The sequence below is a fragment of the Nannospalax galili genome, unplaced genomic scaffold, assembly GCF_000622305.1.
Source record: "Nannospalax galili isolate Female #2095 unplaced genomic scaffold, S.galili_v1.0 scaffold25, whole genome shotgun sequence".
Classification (NCBI taxonomy): domain Eukaryota; kingdom Metazoa; phylum Chordata; class Mammalia; order Rodentia; family Spalacidae; genus Nannospalax; species Nannospalax galili.
The window spans coordinates 3,758,727-3,781,975 of NW_008355642.1; the positions used below are offsets into that span (position 1 = coordinate 3,758,727).

Sequence of the window (23,249 nt, forward strand, 5' to 3'; positions counted from 1 at the left end):
TAGATAGATAGATCATAGATAGAAAATAAACCATGCACACATACATGGAACCTATTATCCTTAGATATGCTTAAGCCTGGGGTCCTAAATTGTGAGAGAAAGACTGTGAGTATTCCCCAGCATGGCCCTTTGCACTCCAAAACCCCTGATCACTGCAGCTGGCAACTGCTTCCTCTTTTGCCCAAAAGGAAGCTTTCTAGGACAGCAATTGGCACTGCTGAGTTATTCAGTTACTTTGTTCATTCCTGAATGCCCAGTGTCTAATACAGTGTGTAGACTATAACAACCATTTTATTAGTAGAGTGAACAGAGCCAAATGAGAGTCCTTTTGTTCCCTTTGCTGCAGACTTGGCAGAGATCACTGTCTTGGATGTTTTTGTACCCACCCTGGGTGCTGAGCCTCAAGGACCCAGCCTTAGTGATTGAAGTGCCGTGCTGAGTCAAGTGAGTCTTTAGCCTTATTCCAGCCTCCAAATTTTATATATTTTTAATTGTATAGGTACCACATTTGAGACTGGAACTCTGCCTATCACAGAACCTGGATTCCCTGGTTTCCAAGGAGAACGAGGTGCAAAAGGAAATCCAGGACTCCAAGGAGCAAAAGGTGATTTTGTCCCTTGAGTTTCTTTGTCTCACAAACTCCTGATACAGCTTTATAGAGATTGAGCAAATCAATAGCCTTGGGAAACCGAATAGAAGCAATCTGGACTCTTTTTGTTGGTGTTGATATAGTTTTATGTGTGTGTTTTGTTTGCATGTATGTAGTGCACCCATGTGTGCAGTGACCACAGAGGCCAGAAGAGGGTGTTGGGTGCCCTGGAACTGGACTTACAGATGTCTGTGAGTCAACCATGTGGATGTTGGGAACTGCACCCACATCCTTGGTAAGAGCAGCCAGTGCTCTTAACCACTGAGCCACCTCTCCAGCCCTACAATCTGGGATTTTGAGAAGGGTTTAAAGCATAGGATTGTTGGAAAAGCTCTAATTAAGGCTCCAGGAATGAAGATGGTAATTGAGGCTACACAGAACAAAGTAGCTTGTAGGTTGCTCTTCCTACCAATTGTGCTTACAGGAGCTATTGTCAGCATCCTCAGGTGCTAACTAGAGCGACCATTCCCAGTTTACAAGGCCAAAGCTGAAACTGCTTCCTATCACCTCTCTAGCCTGAAGGATTCTGTACAGTTTGAAACTTGAGATGCTAAAAGACCAACTAGCTGCTGGAAAACAAATCAGTTCCCACTGCTGCTGAGGAGCTGATCAATGAGCCCAGCCTTCAGCTTCATGGCTTCTCTCAATCTTCTTGCTGCCTTGGGTCATTTCCACATTCCTTATTCTGAGGAGAAGATGCTCAAATCATTCAATCGATTATGTTTGCACCCCAGGCCAGGATGGGGGAGAGATAAACATACTGATTGAAGAAGGGTTTAGGAATGACCTGGGGGTTCAGGTATCTGAAACTTTGCCTTTTCTCTCCACGAACCAGCAGCTTTCCTCATCCTCACACCAAGATACTCTTCTCCTTTTTCATTTCCATGTCATAAAAATCACTAAGTTTTGTAGCAGTGACTTGTTTCAGAGTTTCATGCTTTGAGCTGGTTTAGAGATTTTGGAAACCTTGATCCCTCTTCAAATCAGAGGAAGACTGAAATAAAATAACATTAAATGAGAAATCTGGATATAGGATATTAATTTGGGCCGTTCTCTGATTAACTATAGAGCAGCAGTATTTCTCAATACTATTTCTGCTCCTAAAACATTGATGACTATAATGATACTTCTGCATTTCCATGGAGCCAAAAGATTTTCTCTAAATTTGAATTACTGATGATGATTCTTAAGTTTAATTGTATCTGGGAACCTCCTATGGAAAGCTATTAAAAATTAGATATGGGCTGGAGAGATGGCTCAGAGATCAAGAGCACTGGCTGCTCTGCTGAGGACCTGGGTTCAATTCCCAGCACCAACATGGCAGATGACAACTGATCATAGCTCTAGTTCCAGGGGATCTGACACCCTTTTCTGACCTCCATGGGCATTTCACAACACGGGTGCTCTTACATACAGTCAAAACACTCATACACACAAAATGAAATTTAATTAATTCTTTTTTAAATTTCATTTATTATTTTCATTTTATGTGTATGCGTGTATTGCCAGCATGTTGGTAAGTGCACCATGTCATACAATGCCTGTGGAAGACAGAAGAGGCTATCAGATCCCCTGGAACTGGAGTTACGGATGGTTGTTAGCTGCCATATGGGTGCTGGGATTCAAACCTGGGCCTTCTGCAAGAACAACCAGTGTTCTTAACCACTGAGCCATCTCTCCAGCCCCATTTATTAATTAATTCTTTTAAATTAATTTAAAAGAATTAATTAATTCTTGTGCATGTGAAGTTGGTGTCCCCAACACTGGGCCACCTGGGGAACCAGGTCTGCCTGGGATACAAGGTCTCATCGGCCTCCCAGGCATTAAAGGGACCAGAGGAGATCCAGGTTCTGTAGATTCACCTGGCCCAGCAGGAACTCCAGTAAGTCTAACCTAGCTTTGACCCCAAAGGAGCAATAGATGCTTTCGTATGATCTTTATTCCCCATTGCTCACTTTCCTAAGACACATGAAAAAAGACAGGCATAAAACAAATTTTTTTTGATTTGTCACATGAAGAAGTCTGATTAGATTAAAAATTAGATGCTTGGGTCTGGCTTCCTGAGATTCTGGTTAGTATTGGGATGGGGCCCAGCAGGCTGCCTTACAAACCAACATCACAAGCAACTCACAAAGGAAGTCCACGATCACACTATAGAAATACAGGTTGACTATGCCTATTCAAAATGCTTGGGTCCAAAAATGCTTAAGATTTCATATCTTTGTGTTTTGAAATATTTAGATACACTTTACCAGTTGAACATCCTTAATCAGAAACTCTGAAATCTAAATTGCTTCAGGTTTCAGAACATTTAATCTTATAGTATGAGGAACAGACTGTTCTCTCAGAGTTTCTAGAATCCTTTTCTAAATGTCAGAAGAGATCCTTCTGTATCTTAGTGAAATTTAGCTACCCACATTTGTCACCAATTTTCATTCTGCAGACCATACTCATAGAAACAGTGTGGGCGGTTAGGTTATGTACTAAGGACTCATTCATATGTTTTCAAAAGTGTTTTGCTGAAAGTGAACATGGTGACACAGGCCTGTAATCATTCCTGGTCGAGGCAGGAGGATCAGAAATTCAGGGTCATCCATAGCTACATAATGAGTTTAAGGCAAGTTGGCAGTTCGTGAGACCCTATCTAAAAAAGAGTACTTCACTGAAATACTTATCCTCAGTCTGTTTGACATTTGTCTCATGTATACATGTGAACAAAACTCAGAGGGAAAGCATTTTGGTGGCGTGAACCTTTGGGGGACTTAGATTCTAGACTCCCATTTGTTTATGTAGCAACTGGTTGGTTCTCAAACATTAAACTCACTGATTGCTGGACCTCATCCCAGACTAGTAAAAACCAATTCATTAGCACAGATGTGTTCTGATGGACCGTGAGCCTAATCTGTTTAGTCTTCGTAGGCCATTTGATTCCCTGAAAGGGAAGTTTATCGAGTCACAGATAACCACTCTTGGGTCTTCCCTCTTAGAAAAAGAACCTACTTCATTTGACGTTGTCTGTGTTCCCCCAGGGGACTCTGGTTCTTGTGCATGTGAAGTTGGTGTCCCCAACACTGGACCACCTGGGGAACCAGGTCTGCCTGGGATACAAGGTCTCATCGGCCTCCCAGGCATTAAAGGGACCAGAGGAGATCCAGGCTCTGTAGGTGCACCCGGCCCAGCAGGGACTCCAGTAAGTCTTTGACCCCAAAGGAGCAATAGATGTTTTCATATGCTCTTTATTCCACATTGATTACTTTCCTAAGACACATGAAAAAAATAGGCATAAAACAAAATTATGGGGCTTTGATTTGTCACATGAAGAAGTCTGATTAGATTGTCTCTACAGTCTCTTTCTGCTTTAACCTACTTGTGTTCCTCTCCCTCCCTTCCACACTAGATGGGTTGTACTGGGCTCAGAAGATTAAATAGAAATTAAGATGAAATTCAGTCTTCAAAGATTTCAGAATTTAGAAAAGATACAGAAAATAGGCAGTAATTATTCAAGATAACAACATAATCAAGTGCCCAAGAACCTGTGCTAAGCATGAGAATTCTATAGTCTTCATCTCTGATTATCATTTTGGTTTTTGTCAGGGGTTATTTGGACCTCCAGGTCATACAGGCCCCAAAGGAAAGAAAGGTGAACCAACCATCAGTCGAGGATCAAAAATGTCAGGAGACAAAGGTGATCCTGGTCCTAAGGGGTTCCCAGGTATAGCAGGAGCTGCAGGCAAGGATGGAATACCAGGTTTACCAGGTCTGCCAGGCCTTCAGGTAAGTTGATCATTCCAAGAGTCCAGCTACCCACTGCATGTTGAATCCATGCTTTTATTTTTGTGTAAAATGAGAATCTTTCGGAATATTTACTATCTCATTTGATAAGTATAGGTGACAGTTCACTTAAAAATGGATTAGCTTCCCTATGACTCAAGTAATCAAGCTGTTTTCTGTGACTTCAAGGATTTTTGGTGTCATGCTCATTCCCTGCCTTCTCCCTACCCCTAATTAAAACCATTTGCAAAGTCAGATCATCCAGAGTTGGGAAGATTCATTCACACCAATGAAATTCAAAAGCTACTCAACAAACTAGAGTAATGGAGAGTTTTCATAAAACATAGAACATTATTCACACTGACTAACCCTTTCAAATGGGTGGAAGCCTCTCCAGGTAAATCTCTAAAATAGATTTTCATTCTTTTTTTCTTTGTTCTCTAGGGAGATAGTGGACTTGGATTCCCAGGTGAAAAGGGGTCACCAGGACTTCCTGGTAAAAAGGGTCCTGATGGTCCAACTGGCCCCCCAGGAATTGGGCTGCCAGGACTTCCTGGACCACGTGGGCTTCCTGGAAATAAAGGAGTAGATGGGTTGCCAGGGCAACAAGGCCTCCGTGGAGCCCAAGGTGAGTCATGCAATCAGGTGGCTTTTGACTCGGAAAACCAACTCTGTAGAGTGACCATGACTCATATGCATGAAATGAGTCATAAAAAGAGACTTGGTTGGTCATAATCATCACATTCTACCTTCTTAAAGTGTTTTCAAGTGGGAAAAAGATTATAGTGTACTATGGTAAATTTAGAAGGTAGAACAATACAGATTTCATCCCTACTTGATTAGGACCCTCCTAACAGAGCAGTCTGAAATGTCACAGAGCTGTCTAAGGAGGTTATGAGCTCATAATCCCTGGAAAAGTTCAAGGAGAGAATGGATGACCATTTGTTGCAAAAGCCAGAAACATTCTTAGTGAGAGATTGGACAAATTGTCCTCTAAATTGAATGATAATATCATCATCAGACAAGAAACTTTTCTCAACTGATAGAATCTGAGACTGTGCAGAAAACTTAATACTTATGTCATAGTTTAACTCCCTCCCCTTTAGAAAACTTACTTTCAAGAATTATAATGGGCAACATTTCCTCTTATAGTATAATGGTCTTTTTTATCTCTTCATTACAACTACTGTGTTCTATAACATCAATGTTTCCATTCGTGGCATCACACTTCTTGTAATTATCTGAAGTTTGAAAATTTAAGGTTGTCTCATTCTTTCTTGAAAATGCCTCATGTTTTTTCCTTTACCTTCTTTCTAATAAGTTCTTATTGTCTCATAACTAGCTTATCAAATACCTGTATGCTTTTGGAAAAGATAGATTGTCAGTTGGTTAGATAGATAGGTGGATGGATGATGGATGGGTAAGTGAATGAATGACACTTCCTGAGTAGTTTCTCATCTATTGTTGTAGACTTTACCCATTCAATTCTACTTATGAACATTGCTGACAATTAAATGCCTTCTCCCATTTAGCTTTCTTTTGATTTCCACAAAGTGCTATTGTTACTTAAATTATGTCTGCTTCCTTTAGTGATTTTTTGGACACTAAGGAAGATAATTTCTTAGCCTTTTTCAACCTGCCTAGCATGCTACCCAAATTTACTTATATAAGAAGCACCCTTCCTGATAACCACAATGTTATTTTTTTAGACAAGGCTTCCCTGTAGCGTGAGCTGGCCTGAAACTTGTTATATAGACCAGGCTAGTTTCAATCTCACAGAGTTCTGCCTGCCTCTACCTCCCAAGTGCAGGGTTTAAAGGCATGCACAACCATACCTGGTTCTAAGATTCTGTTTCTTAAGCCTGTTTCTTCCCTTGTCACTTTGTCACCTCGAATGATTATTAAAAAAGATGACAAGATAGTGTGTCCTGTAATTTTCTGTTTTAAAACCTATTTTTAGCTGATGTAATAAGCATGATGACACAGGTTAAATCTTGATCATTCAAGATTCTTAAAAGCAAGTTAGGGACCTGGAGAGATGGCTCAGGCTTAAAGAGCACTGACTGCTCTTGCAGAGGACCTGGGTTTAGTTCCTAGCATGTAAATGGTGGTTAACAACTGTGTATTTCCAGTTCTAGGAGATCTGATACCTTCTTCTGGCCTCTGTAGTCATTGCATGACATAAGTTCATTTACATACACACATACACATAAAATTGGAATAAATAATTTTTAAAAAAAAAACCAAGTCAGAGCCTGGCGTGGTGGTGCATGCCTTTAATCCCAGCACTCAGGAGGCAGAGGCAGGCAGATCTCTATGAGTTCAAGGCCAGCCTGGTCTACATAGTGAGTTCCAGGACAGCTGGAGCTACAAGGAGACCCTGTCTCAAAAAGACCAAAAAAAAAAAAAAAGTCAGTGTCAGTATTTCATTTCATGAAGTTTTATGACAGTTGTGAGGAATTTGTGGATATGCATAGTGCTAGGCACATAAACCAGAGCCTTGTACATGCTAGGAAAATGATCTATATTCCTAGTCCAGATCTTATCAAACAATATCAGTTTGCCTTTTAGAAGTGCTAGTGTCAGCTACAGCTTTGCTTCCACTCTGTCTCCCCAGATGTTGCTTGTGGCCATTCTTCTGCCCTCTACCGTTGATGGATCACTCTAAGTCAACCAATTTTGCAAGTAGCTAGATTTTAAATTTAGTTACAATGAATAACACCTAGCAAGTTGTACATCCTCAAATCTTTTGGATATTATCAATATTCCATTTGTTTGAGAAGAGGCTACAGCAACAGAAGGAAACCTATGGGGTCATTTCCATTCCAGACTTTACTGGTTCCTGAACACAGAAAGTTCTCAGGAACATAGTGCTCTGGCCTGCAAGATGCCTTATGCAAAAAAAAAAAAAAGGTACTTGTTGCAGTTGAAAACAAATACTTCTTTGAGAACATTACCTGTCCTTTCTTCTCTGTGATAGCTAAATATAATTCTTCAAACCCAGTGTTCTTTCCACATCATTTAAAAACAACCTTTGAGGCTACCGACAAAATTAAGACGTTGTTCCTAACTGTGCCTACTCCTACACATGACAGCCCAGGCTGAGACATCTACACTGTCAGGGAAGTAAGTGTAGTCATCAGAAGCCTTTCAACGTAGTGGTGTGAATTATTACAAACCCTGGGCACACTGACAGCTAACTGTTTCCATAGAGCATCTGGCTCCAGATGCTCAATATAATCTATCACCCAGCTTATTAGTGAAGTGGCTACTGTGTGCTTGGTCCTGTGTGGGTGCCAGCAATCCATTCAATCCCCACGATGAATGTGGATGGGAGGAATATCCAGGCTGAGGTAAAGACTCCCCTTAGGCCTCCACAAATTTCTGTAGTGGTTTAATTTTCTTCTTTACTTGATTAGTCTAGGTGATTACGGCTGTAGGGGAAAGGTTGGTTAAAAAGAGAGACACAGAGGTAGGTAAGAGCTAGCTAAATCTTCAGGTTCTCAGCCATCGGTGTTGGCATAATGCCCCTTCATTTTTGTTCATTTTTGTCTCTAACACTCAGAATGTCCTGAGTAGCACATTGTACCTTTTTGAAGGGAAAAGTGATCATGAGACTGGGATGCAGAGGCTACCCACTGGCCCCTGACACTGCTTTAAGGGCTCCTTAGCACATACCTCTAGGTGACTACAGAAGGATGTTGGTATGGAATCCCTGAGCAAGGCTAATTTCCTTTACCACACATGCTCATGTCTTGGCCAATCTCTGCCCTAAGTACTTATATTTTCTGAGCTTTAATTGGGTTATAACTTCCTTTGGAAGGTCAAGAAACCTCACATGGCTGATCTCTAATCTTTGATCCCAAAACAAATTGAAATGATAGAATTGTGATAAAAAGGTGCTTTTTACTCTAAAAATTAATTTTGACATTCACGTTAGAAATGCTACATAATGTGATAATTTGCTGTATTTATAAGACATAACACGGCTAGAGCTGATTTCTGCTTTGTTAAGAATGATTTTCAGGGATGCCAAGCTGGAGATAGCAATATAAAATGAAAGCCAGATACCAGAAGGATATGAAGTCCCTAGCCTTCCCATCAATTTGAACCTACTTCTTCTTGCAGTATACAATGCAATGTGCTCTGTGTCAAAATTATGAGGGGAAACTATGAAAAGAAAAACGTCCTTTCTTCCTTCTGGGTTTTTACCCACCTTCCCTCTATCGCCATTTTCCTGACTGGCCTCAGTCCCATTTTTTAAAGGCTTTACTTTGAACTGGTTGTCACATGTAGAAAGAATCTATGAAACTGATCTGATAAATTGAAGAAATCAGTGGCTTTACATTTGAACTCAGCTCAGGGATACTTATATTTTACTCAGTATGTTTCTTAAGACATAAATAAACCAATAGAAATACAATGGTTGAGAGTTGGACGCATTGGAACCAAGGGCCTATGGAGGTAGTTGGGGGCAGGACAATCTTTTGCAAGGTCCTTCTAATGACATCAGCTACAGCAGCAATCTTCTACCTTCTTCAAAAACTCTGCGCCAGACCAGGCATGGGGGTACATGCCTTTAATCCCAGCACTTGGGAGGTAGAGGCAGATGTACCTCTATGAGTTTGAGGCCAGCCTGGGCTCAGCCTACAAAGTGAGTTCCAAGCCAGCCAGGGCTACATAGTGGAACCTTGCCTCAAAATAATTTTTTTCTTAATTAAAAATGTTAAAAAGAAAAACTTCTGGGCCCCAGTAGCATACAGGGTTGCAAGCTATCTTTCAGTGAAGCATCTCAGTCTGAGGTGCTTACCTCTAATTTCCATAATAGGCAAATAGCTCTCAAAAATAGTTCTGCCAGGGCTGGAGAGATGGCTCAGCGGTTAAGAACACCGGTTGTTCTTGCAGAAGACCTGAGTTTGAATCCCAGCACCCACATGGCAGCTAACAACTGTCTGTAACTCCAGTCCCAGGGGATCCGACAACCTCTTCTGACCTCCACAGGCATTGCACGACATAGGTGCACTTACCTACATGCAGGCAATACACTCATACACACAAAATCTAAATAAATAAATAAATAAATAAACAAATAAATAAACAAATAAATAAATAAATGTTCAAAGTTAAAAAAAAATAGTTCTGCCATCTTGATATCTAACATGATAGAGGTGGGTGTAAGCACGTGTAGATGATGGCCCAGGCATATAGGTATCCTTTAATATACAGACAAAACATAAGGTCTAGAAGGCAGAAAATTGCCACCCAGTCTACAAAGCAACATTGAGAAACTAATGTGGCTCCTGTAGGAGCACTTCTGAATATTCTATAAGTAAAATGAGGAGGACTGCAATTCAATGACCATACGGTGGCATGCCAGGCACTACATCAAGTGCTGCCAGCACTGTTACATATACTTCTCACAAACTCCATGACATAAGTGGTTCCTATTTGACACCTGATGCTCAGAGAAGTTAAGAATCTTTCCCACACAGGTATGTGTTAACAGAAGTAGGACACAAACTCATCTTTCTGTTTTCTGGGCCCAGTGTAACTGGTACATTATTCTGCTCAATTGCCAACCTTGATTCAAGGTTTTTAACGAGTTAAAAAATGGCCAAGGTTTCTTTCATGTTGGAGAGCAGATGTGAATCAAAGGAGGAAGGCCAGCCACATGAGTAAGCATTCTGTATCATAGGCTGCATATACAGTTCTCAGAAAGGCAATGTGTGATTTATTTTTAATGTAAACACGTGCTATAGAAGTTTATTAGAACTGTTGGCTCTGTGGTTTAAGACAGACCTTGGGGGGTTGTTTTAGTGAATAGGCGAGGCTAATTTTAATTAACACAGCAAGTGTTTATAAATGGCACTTGAGGAAGTATACAATTTGTTCACCAGTAGTTTATTAACCTCCCCTCTGTGATCTTACAGACTCTTTATTTGCATTATTAATGAACAAAGAATTCCCCATAGAAAAGGCATGCTGATTTCAACATCTCCAATATTGAAATTGATACCTCTGCTTGCTGAGAAGTAGATTTTACCATTTCAGCTAAGGAGCTGAGGTGTCACCATTTGTCTATCATGACCAAGAGAGTAGTCTTATTTCCCTTGCACAGCCACAGGTACATCTGACCAAGGACAGTTAATAGGTTTCAGTAGACTAAATGAAATGCATTAAAAGAATCCCACGGTTTGGAGAAAACCTCATTTCAAGAAAAAGTATAGATGTGAACTCGAGCAGTCATGGCTTCAAACTGTCCGGTGTAATAATGTGGATATAGTGGACCCTTAGTACTAACCCCAAGTACCCATGCTAGAGAGAGACTCTAGGTAAGGGAAAGATAAACAGACTATTCCTGCTCAGTTCACTACTTCCTGCACAGGTCACCTATAGGAAACTTTGTTAGGTAACACCTTCTGCCTAGGTTACTGCTTGCCTACCATACTTGCTTATTAAGTACATTCTCACAATAAGCAATTGCACTGGTAGTAACTCCCAAGAATATCTGACATCAAGTGTGTGCTCCCTGGGGAGAACTTGGTTGTTCTATTAATAGAAGAAAAGGAACATGCTAGAAGAAGCTCTTCTCTGACTCAGTGGGTTCAAAGTTCCACATGTTATTTATAGGAGTCACCTTGCCTTGTATTATTCCCGGGTCGTATGGTCCATCAGGATTTCCTGGAGCTCCTGGATTCCCAGGTATGGAATGAGGCCAGAGGAAGCTAATAAGTACATTTTAAGGGTCATGAGTCAAAGGGAGAGAGGATCCTGGTAGAACATGAGGATCCATATTCCCACGGAGGGCTGCCTCAGTGACTGGGGAAACCATGGCTGCTGGAGCGTATGGTGTGGGGAGGTGAGAATAGGGGAGGCCCTCAAAGGGGGGTAGACCTCTTGCTTGAACATTGTAAATCAAGCATAGCCATGTCGATCCTCCTTTCCCTTCACTACTTTCATTTGGGTTTTCAGGCTCAAAGGGGGCCCGGGGCCTCCCTGGGACTCCAGGCCAGCCTGGCATTCATGGAAGTAAAGGAGAGCCTGGAAGCCCAGGATTTATTCATCTCCCAGAATTACCAGGTGAGGAAGGAAAAAGAGGCATTGGCAAATTTTCCTTTATGTGACCATGTGTTTTGATTGTTTTCATCCTCTACCAATGATAGAAAACTAGTTCTGCTGCCTGGTGTGGTTGAGATGGTTTTATTTTACTCCCAGGAAAGACACAGTGGAGAGCCATAGAATGATAGCATAATGGAGAAATAAGAGTCATGTGAGATTAACTGAGGCAATTCCTTAACTCTCAGATTGAGGAAAGTAATACTGTATAGAAAGTCACTTGTCCAAGATCACAAAGCCACTAGTAACAGGCTAGGACTCTACAGTTGTCTGCCTACCAGTCCTGTGGCAGCATCCTGGATGAAACTCTTAGAGGTCAGAGAAAAAGATTCCGATCAGTCAGAAAGAAACTATCCATTTCCTCCCCTTTTCTAACAAGTTGTTCCAACCTGAGCTTTATAGGGCTACACCATACTAATGGTCCTACTGTGCTCCCTGGGTCAGTACCTTTGTCACTTTGGAACTTGTTAGTGATACAGATTCTTAGCCTGCAAGACCTCCTGAGCGAAACTCCAGGGCAAAGCCAGCTGTCTGTGTGTCACTATAAGAAGTTTTGAACCACTGTTGCTCTAGTACATCAGTCTTATACTGGGCTACCTTATCAGTGCCTCAGTTATTTCAACTAGCCTCTGCCTACTCAAGAAGAGGGAGGGAAGACAGCAGGAGTTTAACAAAACTACAGAAGAGAATGAATTTGGCCAGAGGGCCTTGGTATAATTGGGGTTCTCAGCAACTTCTGAGCCCCAGGAGTAGGAACAGGTTGCTATACTTTGCTTACTCCCAGCTCCCAGAACTAAAACCTGGTCACATGGAGTAGCCCCTGCCTCTGTACAAGACTTCTGAGGAACAGAGACCACTGATCTTTATTGACATTCACTTTTGTATTAGAAAACTCTTGTTTTAGATCTCCATTCAGACAAATTACTTCTAAACATCCACGACCTTTTTATGTTTGCCTCTTTACATTTAGGATTTCCTGGACCTCATGGGGAGAAGGGCTTGCCTGGGTTTCCTGGGCTTCCTGGAAAAGATGGCTTGCCTGGGAAGGCTGGCAGTCCAGGTTTACCAGGTTCCAAGGGAGCCACTGGTGACACCTTTGGTGCTGAAAATGGTGCTTCAGGGGAGCAAGGCCTACATGGATTGCCAGGGGACAAAGGATTTCCTGGAGACTCTGGCCTTCCAGGACCCAAGGGTGACTCTTCTTGTCCCCCTATTTAACAGTGTACAGAAAGCTTTACAGTAACAGCTATCTTTGCATGAATACCTGCATGAATGCATGCATGAATCTGGAATGATTATTTAGGGAGCAAACATGATATAACATTCTGTTCAGTCTCTCCTTGGAGCTATTTTCCTTATGCTGTTGGAGTCCCTTTTCCTGCCTTAGTAATCCCAGAAATAATACAACCAGTAGTCTAATTTCTTGCAAAGTCTCAAGGAGTTTACTTCTGGGAAAAGCAACAAGACTGTTAAGAAGATAGTATCACCCGAGATGAGTCCTGGGCCAAGCTCTTCCATTAGAAGCCTGTTTGGTAACCCAGTGATAGCTAATGGTCCCTGCTGTAAATATCTGCTCCCCTCCCTTTTATTAGGTTTGAATGGGAAGTCTGGTTTGCTAGGCCCCAAAGGTGAACGGGGCATCCCTGGAGCATCAGGATCAGTGGGACAGCCAGGACCCTTAGGATCTAGTGACCCATTTGGCATCAAGGGCACATCTGGCCTTCCAGGAGCACCAGGCCTCCCAGGCATTTCAGGTAGGTCCATTGGAAGGAGAACCCCAACTTGATTTTTGGCTAGCCCTTAGGCTCAGGCAACCTGGAGGGTAATAAGACACTGTGACATGGTCACAATCTAGAAGATTTGATTTTCCTAACTTCTCTAACTCTCTAGTTTCAAATCCCAAGTCACTCTGGCTATGCCAAACAGAACACATTGCCACAGTTCAGCTTCTAAACCATGACAGCAAATCACTGTACATTCCCTCCTTTTCAGCCTCCTGTCCCCTTTTGACACTGTGGCCTGCCTCTGGCCTTCCTCAGTTAGAGAAGTCACCCTGTGCTGAGTTGTGTTGCGCTCATCTCCATGAGATTCACTGGAGCTGTGGGGAGCCGGCTTTGGCCTGGGGAGAAAGTCGAGCAGTGTATGAACCCCACCCCCACCCCCCGTCAGTGGCCTGCCTGTCAGGGGAGCATTGCTCTGTGGCCCTATGGCCAAAAAGTGGCTTTCACTCAGCAGTGTGGACTGACACCCACTGTTTCCAGCCTAGTGCTTGCAGTTTACGTTCTTCTAATACCATACCCCTCACTCTGCCTCAGGAACTACATCACTGGCCACTTGACTGAAACTGAGTTATTTGCAGAGCCATTAATATCCTTTTTATCTCTTTTGTCCTTCTGTGTTTCTGGGGTCTTCGCAGAAGCTGCCTAGGTGAAAAAAAATACAGGCCACAAGCTCACAGACTAAGACCCCCACTGGGGAATTTTCTGATTAGCCACTATAACAAGGCCTTGCTTACAAGGCCAGGGATCCCTGATCTCCTGCTTCAGGGATGGCTCCCATTGAATTTCCTTCCCTTGTTGTGGAGTTCCCTCCACAGCTTCCCATTGGAATCCTGGGGCTCACAACTACTTGATGTTTTTCATTTCATGGAAAGCTAAGTCAGCCATTCATGTAGGAGCTTGGGGGCCCAAATACTTCTGTCGTCATTGATTTAATCCTTTGGTTTTTTAATTTCCTTGCTTTGTACCTGAACATTCCACTTTGGCAGCAGCTCAGGAGGATAATCCCATTGACCAATTTAAAGTATGCTGAAAGAAGGCTCAGAATACCTAGGAGATCAAATGCGCCTTGTGGGTTTCTACAGTGCTTTGCACTAGGGGGTCTTTCAACCCTAATGCCAAGGAACTGGCTGACTTAACTGCTTGCTTGAGGGATTAAAAGGGCAGCCCTGCAACCAAGACTCCCTGGGAGGCTAGAACAACAGCTCAACTTTACCCTCTACTTCATGAATTGGCTCAGGAAACAGCCATTGTGGCTTGATTCAGAGTGGAAGTACTGGGGAAACCAGAGCCCTGTTGCCACCCTGGCTTCCCAGAGCTCCATTCAGAGCCTCCACTGTGAACGACATTCATAAAGAAGTTAGACTATAACAAGGGGTTGCTTTCCTGCCAGCTACTGTACCATGCTGGAAGTAATGGGCATTTGGCGTGGTGCTCTGAGCGGTAGGTGCTAATACTCCAGCCAAGTAAGCACTTGGCCTATTGGCAGCTCTCATTGGGCATTGTTAAAAAGCCATGTACAAAACTCAACAAGCCAGCCAATCCAAAGCTATGGGAACAGGCAGTTGCCCAGATCTGGCCAGAGCCTCACTTAATAGCTGCTCTGTGTTCTCTCCTATGATCAGGACATCCTGGAAAGAAAGGTCTAAGAGGAGAGATGGGTCACCCTGGATCAACTGGAAAACGAGGTCTACCTGGGATAAAAGGCCTTCCTGGTTCTCCAGGGTCACCTGGCTTCTTGGGGAACCCAGGCTTGTCTGGGGTCACTGGGTTGCCTGGCCTCCCAGGCCAAAAGGGTAAGTGAAGTAATCAGGAAGGCCAATGAAGTAGCCAGGGACTACCAAATAGGAGTGTCCCGGCTGCCCAGCTCACTCCCTCCTCTCTGCCTAGGAATGGAAAAGAGGGAGGGAGGTGGGCAGAGCTTTCTGTATCAAGCTAGTTGGACAAGGAGAGTACAGAAGGAAGAGTGTCACCTAATGTGAGTCACCCACACTGCTCACTGTGTCGAAAACTAGGCTGAATATCATGTTCAGAAAGCCCCAGGGCAGTAACAACTGCATTGAGGTATCTCATTGGCATGACATCAAGGATCCTGATGGCTACCACTTCCTATGAGTGCTCCAATCATCATCAGTTTTTAGGTGTGTGGGAAGCCCTGCTTTAAACAGGAGAAAATGGCTAGTCTCAGGGTACACAATTGGTTAGCACAAGAGGCAAGATTGAGCTCATCTCTTTGTGTCCTGGCCCTAGGCTTTTCTATGCCAGCACATGTGCCCTGAACTTAGTGAATTAAAACAGAGGGGCCCACTTCTTCATTTCCTTGTGGTGCTTAGTGCCATGTGCCTGTTCAGGGATGCACTAGAATGGGTAATAACTAAAAAACTTGGGGAAACTGAAACTTCAGAGTTAGAAAAATTTGGGTTCAAATCCTTTTTCTGTGACTTCTTAGCTCTGTGACTTTGTACAAGTAATTCACCCATTCTAAGGCTCCTTTTGTTTCCTTGTATGTGAAACAGAAATGATAATACAAGAAATTCTTATTTCTCAACAGGTGAAAAGGGAGCCTCTGGACCAATAGGTTTTCCTGGGTTGCCAGGTCTTCCTGGTATTCCTGGAGCAAGTGGATTAAAGGGACTTCCTGGGTCAGTTGGCAAGGTGGGACAATTTGGACAGGCTGGTAGTCCTGGCGAAAAAGGTAAGTGAGAGAAGGGAATTCTAAAACAACCACACTTGTTTTCAATGTAAATTAATTTGTCAACTTTGTCATTCATGTGGTGTGTACCAACTTTGTATTAGATAAAATTTTGGACTTATGAATTAAGTTCTTTGAAACAAAAAGACTAATCCCTTCAGAATTAGTACTACATGTTATGGACTATGTTAGCTTTTGATTTCTATAAAAAAAATACCTTTCATGAACAATTTGTATGAAGGAAAGGTATATTTTAGATCACGGATTCAGAGGTTTCAGTTCATGATCACTTGATCTTGTTGCTTTTGAGTCTGTGGTGGCACATTACAACATGGCAGGGAGCATGTGGCAGAGAAATCTGCTCACCACATAGCAGCCAGGAAGCAAAAATGAGAAAGAAGCAGAAACCAGAGTCCCACAATCCCCTTCAAGGGCATGCCCCCAATGACTTAACTAAGCTCCACCCATCAAAAGCTCACTTACCTCCATACAGTGTCATTAGCTGAGACTCAAGCCTTCACCATATGGGCCTTTGGGGTATACTTATTCAAATAAAAATGGAATCCTAATTTATGCACTCCCAATTCATCCCATGGAGTAGGGTTTTGAGTAGGATCTAAGGTAACTGATAGATATTGGGTTTGGAGGAAAAGAGCATACACAGAAATGCAAAATTGAAAAATGGGGTAGGGAAGAGAACATAAAGGCCCAGAAAATGGGCTGTGGGGAAAAACCATATGAAAGGTCAGCTTTTGTGTGACTACTTTGTATTTAAATTCATTCATGCTTATTGTCTGATCTGCCTTTCTTCAGGAGACAGGGGTGATCCAGGGCCAGTTGGAATGCCCATTTCAAGACCTCCAATGCTGAACCTTTGGTTCAAAGGAGACAAGGGCTCTCGAGGTTCTGCCGGATTGGATGGATTCCCTGGGCCCAGAGGTGCTGAGGCAGAGAATGTTCAGGAGAAATTCCCAAGAAAGGATTTACAACCAGTCTTGGATTCCTTCCTGAGAAAAGCAACCCTCACCTCCTAGAGCAGCAGTGTGGGAGGCAGCATGGGGTCCAAGAAACCTGTCTTCCCTGTTGCCCGACTGTCACCTGGTCGGTCATTGAGATTGCGATTTGTTATTGCTGCTATAGAACTGAGGGCTTTTGGGTGGTTTGGCTTTTATTTTCTTTCTTTCTTTTTTTTTTGAGACAGGGTCTCACTATGTAGCCCTGTGTGAAGCTCCTTGTGTAGATCAGGCTGGCCTTGAATTCAGAGAGATCTACCTGCTTCTGCCTTCTGAGTTCTGGGATTAAAGACATGTGCCACCATGCCTGTCTGAACTGAGGTTTTTGAACCACAATGAGTGGTACCCCTCAATGACCCTATCAGTGAGACATGGACCATTACTGAGCTGCTTGCCCAACATTGGAGCTGGGGTGACACTGCTCTCTCACCTATGATTATACTTGGCATCAGAGCATCTATACATCTAGACACACAGGTTTTCGGGTACCTAGAGCCTTTTTCCAATACCTTTTGCTTCTTTTCAAGGTGAAAAAGGAAAGCCTGGGAGACCAGGGTCACCAGGTTCACCTGGAGCTCCTGGACAGCCCAGTACAATCAAAGGACTTAGTGGGAGGCCAGGTTCCCCTGGCTCCATAGGATTACAAGGTTTTCCCGGCCTGAAGGGATCCCTGGGGATCACAGGTTTCCCAGGAATGCCAGGAAAAATTGTAAGTATGACCAGATTCTTGTCTCTTTACCAGAAAAAAAAAAAAAAACTCCACAGCAGAGAGACATGCCCTAGATTCCCATCTTTCTGATCCCAGGCTATTTCTCAGCATCTACCTTCAGGACACCCTCAAAACTCTGTGTGTGACAGTCTTCTCCACCCTTTCTCCAGCAGCCCATCTGCTTTGCCTTTGCTCCCACTATTACCCATGTGGAAATGCTTCCTGCCTGTTCTGCACTCTCCAGCATCTGCCTGCCCTTCAGGCACCATCTCCTCAGGAGTTACTGGGCTCCTACTGGGCTGGCACTCTGCTTTTCACTGCTCATCTCCATCTAGTTGGTTGTGCAGGGACTCTCATTCCCTCAATGAGATTTCTGGGACTTGAGAATAAGAATTGCCTTTCATTCTTTTCTATCGGCACCCCAGGTCCAGCATCCCATATCCTAACCCTACATTAAACTAGAACCATTGTAAGAATTCATACATTTGGGGGAGGGGATTGTGTCAAGGTCCCACTAAGTAGTCAAGGCTGAGCTTGAACTCCTGTCTTAGCTTCCCATGTGCTGGGATTACAGGTGTGCGCTGCCATGTCCAGCTTGAATGACTTATGGGTGGAGTGTGTGTGTGTGTGTGTGCGTGTGTGTGTGTGTGTTTGTGTGTGTGTGTGTGCGCGCACGCTCGTGACTGTGAACCAAGGGCCTCAAGTGTGGTAGCTAAGTGCTCTACCACTGAGAGATTTTGTGATGGTTTGATAGTACCATAGAGGACAACAACTAGCAAATAATCAAGTCCAAGTTATCTGGACTTTTAAAAGGCAAAGTAAGGGCTAGAGAGATGGCCCAGTGGTTAAGAGAATCTGCTACTGTCCCAGAAGATCCAAGTTAAATTCAGCACTTACGTATAACTCACAACCCACTGTAGTAAGATAAGAGCTCCAGGAGATCCAATGCCCTCTTATAGGCACACACATGGCATCTTATGCACTCTCTCTCTCTCTCTCTCTCACACACACACACACACACACGCAATTAAAAAAATAAGGTAGAGTGTGTTGAACACACATGAGCTTGAGTTTGTGTCAGCTCAATCGCTCATTCATTCTGTGATCTTGTATACCTTGCTTAACTTAGCTGAACCTTATTTTCTTCATCTGTAAAAGAAATGGGACTAATATTCAAACATGTTTCAGACAGTAGTGAGGATTAAGTAAGGTGGAACATGTAAAGCACTTAACATTGTGTCAGACACGTTCTACATTAATAGTAGGATCAAATGAACTGGGCACATAACACCTATACTCCCTGTAGGCAAAGCCTTTGTCTTTCAAAAGCATCAAGCCATCTGGTGGGGAAGATGTACATATGGCTGAAACATTCTCCAAAGAAGTAGTTCCAGACTAAAGACCCTAACAACTCACATAGGAGGAGGGGTAGAAACAAAGTGGGAATGCATTTGTGTAGGGAGCCCTGGCATAAGCAGAGATTCATATTAGGAATGACTATATCTATAGCAATATGCTAGATGAAGTCAGGTCAGTAAACAGGCAGAATGGAAGAGATAGCCTGCATAACAGCATATAGCACAGTGACCCAGTCCAGTGGTCAGTCTCCTGTGCAAAGCACTAACTGGCATTCATCTTTATTGGGTACATCTTCAAATATCTCAAACTATACTGGATTTCAGGAGAACTGCTGATAGCAGCTGACGCGAACGCTCCCCAGCTGTAGAGTGTGTTGGAAAGCTGCCAGTGGATGTGAAAATGGAATACATTTATTACAAATTTAGACTCTAGCACCTGCACACTTACAGCCTGCTACCAGGTGCCAGGACAACCTCATGTTCCTTATGGAACCCGTAGCAGAGGGCTCACCTTGCTTAGTAAAGTAACACTGTGGTTTTTGCTTGTTTTGTTTTTTCCTTTTTGGGGGGTGGGGGTTGAAATGGAGTCTCCCTGTAGCCCCAACTGGCCTGTAACTCTCTATGTTGACCAGGTTTGTTTTGATGTCACAGAGATCCACCTGCCTCTGCCTCCCAAGTGATGTGATTAAGAGTGTTCACCACCACGCCTGGCAGTTTTTCTATTTTTGAGAAAAAGTCTCACTGTGTATTCCAGGGTGGTCTTGAACTTGTGAACTTCCTGCCTCTGAGTGCTGGAATTATTGACATGAGCTACCACATCTGACTGAAACAACACTTAGTATGTGAAATGGCTGTGGAGCTTTGGCCAGAGTGGTAGTAGCCAAATACCTATAGAGCAAATTGAGTGGTCATATATTATATTTTCTGAAACTTGCTACTTAGTGCAGGTATACTTTGATTTGCCAGATTTTAATATTGATAGGCAGAGGGAAGTTATGAATGAAACGACAAAGATTAATCAGCAGATTTAATATTTCCCCTATGAACCCTAAGTACATATGCCTGCCCCTGGCTCAGCACCTTCCCATTTGCAGGACGTACCTTCTGTCTTGCCTAACACAGAGTGTGTGATCAGCATCTCTCAGACAGTGGCTTGGGGAGGAAAGGAGAAAGAATATGTCAAGCATCTATGAGCTCTGGGCAGAAATAATGATTTCCGTATTGCCTTGAAGGGTTCACAAGGTTTTATTGGAGCTTCTGGACCCCAGGGAGCATCTGGTATCCCAGGCCTAAAAGGTGAGGAACATTTTCTCTTTTGGTGTGTTTGTTTAGACCAAGGTGGTGTTCTACCAAACCTGGAATATCTTGGGGGTATGGGGGCTATATTTAGGGGAAAATGAATCTGATTTACATTTGCTCTTTGGCCAAACACCCTCTATAATTCTTGTTCTTCAAAGGCAATGCAATGAGCAGTGGTACCTGCCAAGATCTCTTCCCGTTTTTTTGTGACCAAGAAAAAGATAGCCCTTTTGCTTTTATTTTGACCCAGCTCCCTTCTGAGTATCAGCTGAGAAGAATTCCAGCTCCAAAGAGCCTCTCCCCCTGCTGAGCATATCCTTCCCCTTTTTACTTATATTACTGTTCTATTCTGGTAGTGTTTTAGGGCCCACTTGCCACTGTTTCATACATACAGAGTCTAGAGATGTGTTTTCAAAACAGAATTTCTATGTATAACAGCATTTCAGGCCAGTATCCTGGTAACATCTCAGCTCCTGGATAGTAAGTGGTCACCTTGTACTGAGTGGACAGTTTTGTCAAGAAGCTCTTCTGGGTATATTGACTCTACGGTGGAGAAAAATGTGTTCATTTGGTGGAAACTATAGTTTTTCTTGATCATTTCAACATTATTTTCATTCTTGCAGGAGATCAGGGCCAAACACTTGAAATTTCTGGTATCCCAGGACCCAAGGGGCAACCTGGTGAATCGGGTTTTAAAGGTAAGGCTGCAATGTTTTTTTTTTTTTTTCTCATGTACCTCATAAATGTTTCCAAACTGAGGACCAGAAGGAATTTTGGAGACCAATCCCCAAGTTCTTCAACTTCCATCCAGTGTAGAAAAAATCTTACCTATAGTTTTCTCAAACAAAGCAGCCTACTCTTAAGAGAGTTGTACATTAACAAAGATGTGTCCCACATACACACACACGCACACACTCAATTTATACATTTTTGTATAAGCTGTGCTGCTCAAACATTTTGGGCCATCATTCTTGCTTCTGAAAGGCACTCAGGAAAAGTCTATTCAATTCTCAATTAGGTGATAGCTTCTAAATGTGAAAACAACTGTCACAATCCTTTCCAGAATTCTTAAAATTGGATCAGGTTCCCTCAGCAATTCGAAATGGTTTCACTTTCTGCTTCTGCTTTCCCATGGAGGAATACACTGTCAGAAATCTGGACTAATCCCATAAAATCTGTGGAAAACCTGTATCTTTCTTGATTTTTATAGGTGTAAAAGGAAAAGATGGACCAGTTGGTGATACTGGTTACCCTGGAGTCAAAGGTGAAGATGGAAAAGTTGGTATTACTGGCGATACTGGCCTTCCTGGCTCCCCAGGTACCATGCTACATGACAATGGTATTCTGAAGAAATTAGGATTAGCTTCAAACTATACCCCATTCTGAACTTCTGCTTTGCTTTCACATTTAGGACCTCAAGGGATTACAGGGATGAGAGGAGACCCAGGACTCCCAGGTTCTTCTGGCCATCCAGGGTCAACTGGCTCCCCTGGATCCTCTGGCTTAATAGGACCTAAAGGTATGAATATTTGACAGCAGGAAATAGGGGAAAAGTATCTTTTCCTAAAAAACAGACAGTAACTACTTCATCTTAGAAGGTAACAGCTAGGTCAAAGCCATGCCTAGAGTGAGGTGTCACATGAGGATTAATGAGAAAGATGGCGAACAAGTATGAACAGGAATGGAAGGATATAAGATCCATGAAGAAAAACATTAACAAGGAAGACATATTAATTTCCCATTACTATAATGATGTCCCTGTGGCTAGGTATTTATAAAGAAAAAGGGTTTAACTTGGGTGGCAGAGGCATGTGAATCTCTGTGAGTTTAAGGCCAACTTGGTCAACATAGCAAGTTCCAGGTCAGCTGGGGCTACAGGGAGACCCTGTCTCAGTAATAACAAAAAATAAAAAAGAAAATAGGTTTATTAACTCATAGTTATGAGACTGTAATTCTAAACAGCCATGGCACTAGATCTAATAAGGATGACCCCTGGCTATGTCACCTCATGGGGGATGGCATTATGGTAGATTATAAGCAAGAGTGAAAACATCACAAGTCAATAGGAAGCCAGAGTGAGGGGTGGGACCAGTTATGCTCTTCTGTAACAATTCACTTTTATGAGAACTCAGAGTCCCATGAGAACCACCTTAGTCTCTTTCGAGAACAGTATCCCCTAAAGAGCATACGACCTCAATTCATCACAGTGGGAACCTTGAGGAAGACATTTAAACCATATTCAAGTATAATGGGTAATATTGTCCACTTAACAGGATCCTAGGAGACAAGCCTCGAGGCACGCCTGTGAGAGATAATCTACATTATCTACCAGCCTCTGGGCATGCCTGTGAGGAATTATCTAGATTAGGTTAATTGAGGTGGGAAGACTCACTTTAACTATGGGAGGCAACATTCTATAGACTGGGGTCCTGGACTGATTAAAAAGGGAAAGAGCAAGCTGAGTACCAGTATCCATCACTCTGTGATTCCTGATTGTGGATGCAATGTTAACAAGCTGCCTCCTCAAGCTCTTACTGCTGTACTTCCTCAACATAATAGACAATACCCTCAAACTATGAGCCAATATATGCCCTTCCTTTCTTAACTTGCTTTTGTTGAATATCTGATCACAGTAATGAGAAAAGTAACTACTTTATACAAAGCCACAGCAGAAAGTTGTTACTGCAGCATGTATTGCCTCTCCTCGTTTTAATGCTAGGGCAACAAGTTTCTGGAGCCAGCTTCTGGGAGGAGGCAACTAAAGGTCCTGGCATTGCTAATTTTAAGTTATATTTAAAATACCCAGTGTGGGGGTTGAGGATATAGCTCAGTTGATAGAGTGCTTGCCTAACATCTTTAATCCC

The 23,249-nt window shown here is 42.8% G+C and overlaps 1 protein-coding gene across 3 annotated transcripts in view; it reads left to right on the forward strand.

The window, feature by feature from the left end:
- Col4a6 (collagen type IV alpha 6 chain) overlaps positions 1-23,249 on the forward strand; it is a 341,384-nt gene that overhangs the window by 301,414 nt on the left and 16,721 nt on the right. For 2 of the 3 annotated variants that reach the window (XM_008852964.2, XM_029556057.1), the window contains exons 20-35: positions 500-604; positions 3,679-3,839; positions 4,244-4,423; positions 4,865-5,048; positions 11,051-11,122; positions 11,393-11,500; positions 12,507-12,728; positions 13,129-13,290; positions 14,940-15,110; positions 15,866-16,009; positions 16,820-16,945; positions 17,547-17,728; positions 20,319-20,382; positions 21,009-21,083; positions 21,596-21,703; positions 21,797-21,904. In XM_008852964.2, coding sequence (XP_008851186.1) covers positions 500-604; positions 3,679-3,839; positions 4,244-4,423; positions 4,865-5,048; positions 11,051-11,122; positions 11,393-11,500; positions 12,507-12,728; positions 13,129-13,290; positions 14,940-15,110; positions 15,866-16,009; positions 16,820-16,945; positions 17,547-17,728; positions 20,319-20,382; positions 21,009-21,083; positions 21,596-21,703; positions 21,797-21,904 — 2,172 coding nt within the window. The remainder of the gene's footprint in view (positions 1-499; positions 605-3,678; positions 3,840-4,243; positions 4,424-4,864; positions 5,049-11,050; positions 11,123-11,392; positions 11,501-12,506; positions 12,729-13,128; positions 13,291-14,939; positions 15,111-15,865; positions 16,010-16,819; positions 16,946-17,546; positions 17,729-20,318; positions 20,383-21,008; positions 21,084-21,595; positions 21,704-21,796; positions 21,905-23,249) is intronic. The other variant, XM_017803141.2, reaches the window with a different exon arrangement.